The sequence below is a fragment of the Myiozetetes cayanensis genome, unplaced genomic scaffold, assembly GCF_022539395.1.
Source record: "Myiozetetes cayanensis isolate MyiCay16 unplaced genomic scaffold, myiCay2020 scf20-37, whole genome shotgun sequence".
In the NCBI taxonomy this organism is placed as follows: Eukaryota; Metazoa; Chordata; class Aves; order Passeriformes; family Tyrannidae; genus Myiozetetes; species Myiozetetes cayanensis.
The window spans coordinates 14,636,736-14,645,286 of NW_026087412.1; the positions used below are offsets into that span (position 1 = coordinate 14,636,736).

The 8,551-nt window shown below is 65.8% G+C and overlaps 1 protein-coding gene across 2 annotated transcripts; it reads left to right on the forward strand.

The window, feature by feature from the left end:
• Positions 1-1,112: 1,112 nt before the first annotated feature.
• Positions 1,113-8,525, forward strand: LOC126641233 (cytoplasmic phosphatidylinositol transfer protein 1-like). Of its 2 annotated transcripts, none has more exons than XM_050317723.1 (10): positions 1,113-1,203; positions 2,382-2,500; positions 3,489-3,637; positions 5,244-5,332; positions 5,517-5,524; positions 6,113-6,184; positions 6,270-6,365; positions 6,454-6,609; positions 6,687-6,750; positions 7,633-8,525. In XM_050317723.1, exons 2-10 carry the CDS (start codon positions 2,453-2,455, stop codon positions 7,896-7,898), a joined length of 948 nt encoding a protein of 315 aa, XP_050173680.1. In that variant the 5' UTR covers positions 1,113-1,203; positions 2,382-2,452; the 3' UTR covers positions 7,899-8,525. The 2 variants fall into 2 exon arrangements, with proteins under 2 accessions (XP_050173680.1, XP_050173682.1); XM_050317725.1 differs by lacking the exon at positions 7,633-8,525 and adding an exon at positions 7,167-7,595 and having other exon boundaries at positions 1,116-1,203.
• Positions 8,526-8,551: the final 26 nt, after the last annotated feature.

Consider the following 8,551-nt stretch of genomic DNA (forward strand, 5'->3'; position numbering starts at 1 on the left):
TATGCCACTGCTTGCCCTGGCCACAGCCTGGGGCCATCACTGCTGCCTCGGGGCTCACAGGGTGACACAGAGTGGGGTCCCCACCATCAGGAGATGGCACAAATCAGCCACCACGATAGAGCCCACGGGTACCCCGGTGCCTGGGCAGGTGGGACATCCATGCCCTTTGCCAGAGCCACTGCAGTGGGGGGTCACAGCACCCTCAGAGACAGCAAATCAGAGTGGTCTGGTAGGTGTCCCCATTGCCCAGTCCATGTCCCCACAGTGGCCATCACCATGGCATGATGGGCTGCTCCCTTGCACCCCAGGCAGTGGGGCTGGAGAGAATGGCAGAATTTTGGGGGGAAATAACAGGAAAATGGCAGTGGAGAGGCACAGCCCGGTGCAGCACACGAGCGTGGATATTGATGGTGCCCAAGATGATGGAAATTCTCAGAGGAAGGAGGCTGGGAAGCATGGGATGGCAGTGGTGTCACTGGTGATGAGCCGTACCAGTAACAGGTTTTTGGCTGTGGATGGCACATGGACAGTGCCAGCCCGTGGGATGTGGTGGGGCTGAGGGCGCAAGGGCTGGGCTGGCAGTGGGGTGCAGGTGAGTGGCTGGAGGAGATTTGAGTAGTTCCCAGTGGGACTCCAGCCCAGGAGCCCCATCGGGGCTCTGTGCCTTGATGGGACCCCGGGGCACCTCCCAGCTGGGGCACACGGTGGGTGCTGAGGGTCTCCGGGAGGACCTGACACTTGGTGGGTGCAGGACGCCCTGGTGCTGCGCTGTGCCTTGCCAGGGGCACCCCGTGCCGATCCGTGCTGTGCCAGGGGAGCCGCGGCGCTGTGCCATGCCATGCCAGAGGGCCTCTCGGTGCCGTGCCACGGGGCCGCGGTGCGGGTGCAGTGCCATTGCCAGTGCAGCGCCAGTGCTGGTGCCGCTGTCACTGCGGTGCAGTGCCGGGGCCGGGGCCGGTGCAGTGCCGGTGCAGTGCCGGTGCAGTGCCGGTGCCGGGGTCGCTTTCGTTGCGGTGCGGTGCCGATGCCGGCGTGGTGCCAGCGCAGTAGCGGTGCCGGTGCGGGGCCGGTGCGGTGCATTCCTCCCCCTAGGGGTCGGTGTGCCGCGGCGCGGGGGGCGGTGCGGGGGGCGGCTCGTTCCTGCGCACGGCCCGGGACGGCCGGGGCACGGCGGCGGCGGGGAGCGGGCACCGCCGCGGGCCGGTGAGTGCGGGCGAAGGGGGGCGGCGGGGCCCCGGCCCCGCAGGGGGGGGGGCGGTCGAGGGGAGCGGTGGGGAAGGCGTGGCGGAGCCCGGCCCGGGGGCTCCTACTCTGCCCCGCACCGTGGGGAGCCCCAGCCTCTCGGGCCGGTCTGAGCTGCCACGGGCGAGGGGGCGAGGACTCCGGCGGGTCCTCGGCGTGTCCCGTCCCTCATGCCGGGGCTGTCTCAGCCCACGTTACCGGGGCCCCCCGGGGAGGCTTTCGGCTTCCCGCAAGCTGCCACCAGCCCTCTGTCCTGATAGCAAGGTGTCCCTGTGTCCCCCAGGGACGCACCTGTGTCCTCAAATGCCTCTGTGGCCCCAGGGACACTCCCGTGTTCCCCGGTGCCCCCAAGGATGCCTTTGTGTCCCCCTATGCCCCTCTCCCCCCAGGGGTGTCTCTGTGTCCCCAGCTGGACAAGCTGCCCGCAGACAAGACCCCATGTGATCCCCATCTTCCCCCTCCAGGGCCTGACTTTCAGGGTGACTTTCAGGGTGACTTAGTCCCCTCCCTGCCCTGTGGAGATGGGGGCCCGGGCCAGGAGCCCCTGGGCTGCCCCGTTACTCACCCAGAGCATCCGCAGTCCCGCGGTGGGTGCTGTGACGGCTGCTGACCAGGACGGGTGTTGGGGGACAGCCTCGGGAAGGGGGATTGAACTCCTGCCCAGAGAGGGGATGTCCTGCACCAGGGTGACCTTAAGTGCTCCCCGGGAGCAGCTCTTCAGGGCACGGTAGACTGTGGGTGCCCAGAGAGGGGTCCCCAGGAGCATCGGGCAGGTCTGACCCCATCCCCTCGTCCCCGTGACCCTCTCGCTGCGCTGCCCACCACAGTCGGGTGGGGATGTGGCACCCCGAAGGGAAGGCACCGTATTTTTGGGGGACACGTGTGCTCCAAGACACTGGTGTCTGCCAGGCAGGGCAAGGGTTAACGCCGGCAGGGTTTTGGGGTACGGGGGTGTCCCCAGCTGGGTACGCCCAGGCTGCTCCTCGCACGGGTGACCTCACGCTACTGCCATGGCAACGGCTCGTGAAGTCACCGGGAGCGGGGCGGCTGCTTCGAGCGTGGGGTGATGGGATGGGAGCGTGGGAGGCAGCCGCGCGTTTCCCCCGCTCGCGGTCACCGCGTCCCCCGCGTCCCCACAGCATGAGCTGTGCCCCCGCCGGCGCCGACGCCTCCGCCTGACCCCCGCCGTGCCCGCCGTGCCCGTGTCACCATGCTCATCAAGGAGTACCGCATCTGCATGCCGCTCACCACCGAGGAGGTGAGCAGGGGGCACCGGGACCGGGGCTGGCAGCAACAGGGGTGTCTCATGGGTGTCAGGATGGAGGGGGCTGTGGGTGGGGGTCCTGTATCCACAGGAATGCAGCGCCAGAGGATCAGGTTCCTGGACCCCTTTTGCTGTCCCCTCGTGGCACAGCTCGTGGCTGGGACCGGGGTGTGCTTTGGTCATGCTGGGCTCAGGATGTTCTGTGCGAGGGCTGAGCTGTAATTTGGGGTGCAGGCAGGGGGAACATCCCATCCCTGGGCACGGTGACCTTGGGGCACGGAGCCCAGCGGCAGCACCGGGGCAGTCCCAGGACCATGGGATGAGTCAACAGGCAAAGGGCACAGGGATTTTGGATACCCGTGGCACTGCAGCAGCTCCAACAGGGAGCATAAGCTCAATTCCTGCTTCAGCAGGGAGCCTGAATCCCATCGGCAAACAGTGCTGACAGCTGGACCATCCCTGGCCAAAGGTCCCCCGTGAGCACCTGGCACTGACAGGGACATTTTGGGGACAGGGAGCTGCAGTGGTGCCCACCCTGGGCAGTGCCAGCCCTCCCTGGACACTGCTTTGCTGTTGGCACGTGAGGAAGGTTCTAATTTAGGCAGAGAGGGGTGATAAGATCGCGCTGGTGGTTGGGGTGATGGATGGGATCCTCATTGGAACAATCAAACCCTTATCTCACGGCTGCATCACCAAACACATATATCATTCTATAGATGAGATATCCATACCCACATATATCACATAGATACAGTTTTCTCTGGCTCCCAGGTAGTTTACTGAGCTGGGAGAGCAGGATCCAGGTGCTGGAGCAGCCCAGGGACACGGGGGTTAAAGAGGGTGCCCCAGGAACCCCCTGTGCACTGCAGGGCTCAGGCTCTGCCACCCCTTGCTCCGTGCCTCAGTTTCCCCTCTTGGCAGTGTGGCTGTGCCGGGTGGTCAGCGGGGCTGGTGGCACTGAGGCCGGGCACTGTGGTTGCAGTACCGTGTGGGGCAGCTCTACACCATCAGCAAGCACAGCCACCAGGAGAGCGAGAAGGGCGAGGGCGTGGAGGTGGTGAAGAACGAGCCCCACGAGGACCCCGTCCACGGCCCCGGCCAGTTCACTGAGAAGCGTGTCCACCTCTCCAGGTGAGCCGGCGGCTCCACCGAGGGGTGCTGGGTGGGCACTGGGAGCAGGGAGCCAGTGGTCCCTACAAAATTCCTGGAGAACGTCCTTTCCGAGTCCTGGACACCCTGCAATGTGGCTGCACACGTCTCCCAGGGGTGCCTCCATCATCTCCCAGGGGTGCCCCCAAGTCCAGGAATGCACCCATCTTTGAGACCTGCACCCAGCTTTGGGGGTGCTCCTAACTCTGAGGGTGTGCCCATCTCCTGGGGTGCACTTCTCTCGGGGGGGCTGCACTCCTCACCCAGGGTGTACCCATCTCCCAGGTACAAACCATCTTCAGGGGCTGCACCCATCTTTGGGGGTTATCGACCAGGGTGCACCCATCTTTATAGGAGGGTATACAGCTTCCTGGGGGCTATATCTCAGGGTGCACCCATCTTCTTCTGGGGTGTACCCATCTCAGGACACCCACCCCTCTCTGCTGGTCACCCATCTCAGGTACCTGGAGGTGCCTGGGTGAGGGGCTCGGCAATGCCCAGGCCCTGGAGGTGTCCCCATGTCCCCTCACACAGCCCCAGGTGCCCGTGGGGCAGCTGCTGGCCCCTGGCACTGCTGTCCCTGTGTCACACCCAGCAGATGCTCCTGACAGGGAGTGGCTGGCATGAGACAGGTTATTTTTAGCTGCAGCACTCACGATTCCCCTATCGGGGCAGGTATTTATTACACCTGAAAATTAATCAAAATTCACCTCCTGGTTCCTCTGGGGGTCTGCTCCTGCCCGGGGTGCTGGGAGGGGGATGAGACCACCCTGGGCCCCTGGCCCTGGGGAGATGGAGGCCCTGGGGAAGGAAGGTTCTCTTGGGGTGGGGACGAGGGTCTGGGGAGAGGGAGGTGGTTTTGATGAAAGGATGGGGGCACTGGGGAGGAGATGAGAGCCCTGGGGTGAAGATTGAGGGTCCTGGGGAGTTGTCATGGATCCCTGGGGGGCCCTGGGGTGCAGATGATGGTGCTGGGGAGGTGACAAGGGGTCTCTGAGGAAGGGGGATGCTGGAGTAGTGGTGACAGTCTTTGGGAGATGAAAGTGTCCTGAGGTGCAGATGAGGGTCTGGAGGAGGTGGTGGGTGTCTCTGGGGTGATGGGGTACAGGTGAGCATCCCTGGGGGATCCTGGGTGGAGGTGAAGGTGCATGGGGGGGAGCTAGGGCGGAGTGAGGGTCCTGAGGAGGTAACAGGGGGCCCTGGGAGGGGTTCAGGGGTGCACATGAGGTCCTAGGGTGCAGGTGAGGGTCCCTGGGGGCCTGGGGTACAATGAGGGGCCTGGGGAGATGGCAGGGATCCCTGGGAGTGTTCTGAGGTGCAGGTGGTGATCCTGGGGTACAGATGAGGGCCCTGGGAAGGTGGCAGGTGTCTCTGGGGAGTGATGGGGTGGAGGTGAGGGAATCCTGGGGTGGAGGTGAGGGAATCCTGGGGTGGAGGTGAGGTTGCGTGGGGAGGATCTGGGGTGGAGGTGAGTGTCCTGGGGAGGGGATGGGGGTCCTGGAGCCAGGCTGTGTTGGGTGGTGCAGGGCTGGGTGGCACCAGCCATGTCCTGCCCTGAGGGGGTCCCCCCCTCCATGGTCCCCTGCAGCAAACTGCCGAGCTGGGCACGGGCAGTGACCCCCCGCATCTTCTACATCACTGAGAAGGCCTGGAACTACTACCCCTACACCATCACCGGTGAGCCCCGGGCAGGGCGTGGGGATGGGCACTGCAGGGCACCCTGGCCCTCCCCAGCAGGGGTGATGGGCTGCCAGCAGCCTGGCCGTGGCCTCTGCCCCTGGGCTCACTGCTCGCTCTCTCCCCCACGATGCCACGCGGTGATGCCACCCCGTGACGCTGCTGTGCCGTGGTGTCCCTGCAGAGTACACGGTAAGGAGGTGGCACGAGGGGACCTGATCCCTTCCCCGGCACCTGGCATGGCTGGGGACGGGGCACTGGGGTGGGCATCCCATCTCTTGGGGTCAGCATTTTTAGGGGTGGGTGTCCCTCAGGGTGGGCATTCCTTGGGGATGGGTGTCCTTCAGGGTGGGTGTCCTTGGGGAGGGGTATCCCTTGAGGATGGATGTCCCTTAGGATTGGGTGTCTTTAGGGCTGGGCATCTCTTGGGGCTGAGTGTCCCTTGGGGAGTGGGAGTCCTTTGGGGCCGGGTCTCCCTGAGGTGGGTGTCCCTTGGGGTGAGTGTCTTTGGGGACGGGTGTCCCTGGGTCTGGACATCCCCTGGGATGGGTGTCACTTAGGATTGGGTGTTCCTGGGGTGTATGTCCTTGGGGATGGGCATCCCTTGAGGATGGTCATACTTTGGAGGTGGATGTCCCTTGGGGCAGGGTGTGCTTTGGATGGGTGTCCCTCAGGATAGGTGTCCTTGGGGATGGGCATCCCTTGGGTAGGTGTCCTTGGGAGTGGGTGTCCTTCAGAACAGGCATCCCTTGGGAACCAGCTGACAGCCACTCCCTGCAGTGCTCCTTCCTGCCCAAATTCTCCATCTACATCGAGACCAAGTACGAGGACAACTGCGGGGACAGTGAGAACGTGAGTGTGCGCCACAGCTGAGAGCTGGCAAACTCATCACAGGGGCCACATGGCCCACGGCGCTCACCTTCCCTCCCCTTTCCAGATCTTCCACAGCGACAAAATCCTGGGTGACCACGAGGTCTCTTTCCTGGACATTGCTTTCGACGAGATCCCTGAGCGCTACTACCGCAGCCTGGAGGTAACAGGGCTGGGGACCAGGGGGCTCCCTGGGGCCACCCCTCTGTCCTGGGGGGGGCTCACGACCCTGCTCTGCCTGATCCCCCCAGGACCCCCGATTCTTCAGCTCAGCCAAGACGGGCCGGGGGCCGCTGCGGGAGGGCTGGCGCCAGCACACCACGCCCATCATGTGCTCCTACAAACTGGTGAGCGTCAAGTTCGAGGTGTGGGGGCTGCAGACGCGGGTGGAGCAGTTCGTGCACAAGGTGAGGGAGGTCCAAGCTGGGCTGGATGGGCGTTGTGGGGACAGTGACAGGGTGCTGACCCCCACGGTGCGGTGCAGGTGATCCGGGACATCCTGCTGATCGGGCACCGGCAGGCTTTCGCCTGGGTGGACGAGTGGTGCGGTGAGTCTGTGGGGTCACCCTGGTGCGGATGGGGGGGGGGCACGTGGTCCCCATGCTGGGAGGGGGCTGCAGGTCTAACTGCTGATGCCACTAACCCCATGGGCAGCTCCCACTCTTCTTCCTGTTCCCCTGCTGCCTGCGCTGCCTGCTCTGCCTGCTCTGCTCCACTCCCCTTGCCCTCAGCCCTGCCTGCAGCCCTGCACACTGCCTGCTCTGCTGCACACCTGAGGGGGACGGGGAGAGGGGTCCCAGCGCGCTGCCTGCACTGCCTGCACCCCTCCCCGTCCGGCAGGGACACTCGCTGCAGGCGCTGCCGAGTGCGCACACGGGGATGGGAGCCCCGGGTTTGGTGACAGCCGGTGGTGGGTGCCGGCGGGAAGCGGGGCCGTCCCGGTGAGCGGCTCTCTGCCTTCCAGACATGTCCCTGGAAGAGGTCCGGGCCTTCGAGACTCAGATGCAAGTGGCCACAAACCAAAAGCTGGGGAGCCAGCACCCCTAACTCCTGCTGCCTGCCGGGGCTGGACACCCCGGGCCCCGCCACACTGCCTGCAGGCAGGTGCAGGCGGGGGGTGTTGTGAGCCCCCTGCACCCCGCAGCGGAGGGTCCCCCCTCCAGGCTGCCCTTCCCACGTGTCCCCTGCCTCCACTGCCTGCGCTGCCCGTCCATCCCTTCCCCGCTGCTGGTTGGGCTGGTGCCGGAGCGAGGGGCTGGCTGCCCTGTCGAGCTTCCCCTTCCCTGCCTGTGACCTTGTCCCCAGCCCCTGTCCCCTTGCCATCTCCCAGCTCGATGGGGAGCCGGGGCGCGGGGAGCAGGCTGCTCCGGGATGAGGGGGTGCAGGACGCGGCCGTGCCGAGCGGCCCCAAGCCCGGCTGTGCTCGGCAGGGATGACGATGGAGGAGGTGCGGCGCTACGAGCAGGAGACGCAGGAGGCCACCAACGAGCTCATCGGCCTGGTGGCACCTGCCATCTCGGTCAGCGAGGTGGGGCAGCCGACAGCCACGCACTCGGCCCCTGCCAGCGCCCCCTCCACCCCCCTCAGCGACGAGGCCCCCGAGTTCCTCGCCCCCCCCAAGACTCGCCCGCGGAAGAAGTCGGCGCCGGAGACCCTGACGCTGCCAGCGCTGCGGGAGCGCACTGGCGCCGAGTGATGCCGGCAGCGCCACACCATGCTGGACTGTGCCAGCTCCGCCGCCCACCGCGGCCCCTCCGACAGGCACTGACCCCAGGGAGGGACCCGCTTTTGGGGCGCTGGGAGCCCCAGGGGGGTGCTGGCCTCCCTGAGCTATCGCGGGTGCCCATGCGGGTCAGTGCCACCACTGCCGTGCCACACCCGCTGGCTGCACCGGGAGGGGACACAAGCCCCTGTGAGTCCCTGGCAGCGTCGGGAGATGCCGCAGGAGCCGGTTCCTTCAGCTCCACCCGCCCTGGTGTCTGCAGGGGCCATCGAGGCTGGAGAGTGGTGGGGAGGTGCCCGCTGGTGCTCAAGGGCCGTGGCCAGGCTGGTAGGCAGTGCCAGGCTGGAGCAGTGCCCTGCAGGGTAGGCACCAGTGCAGGGGCACAGTGCAGGTGACAGTGACAGCTGGGTGCTGGGCTGGGGCTCCCCGTGGGACCATGGGTGCTGCACAGCCTTGGGCATGGCTGGTCCCGCAGTCGGGGTCCCCTTCACTGTCCCTCCAGAGGCTGTGGCTGGCTGGGAGGGGGCTGGGGTGGGCCCAGGCCCCCATTTTGTTTGGGAAAACAAAGGCCTTTTTGGAAATAAAGCTTGAGACACGGCGGCCGGTGGCTGGCAGGGGTTTATTTA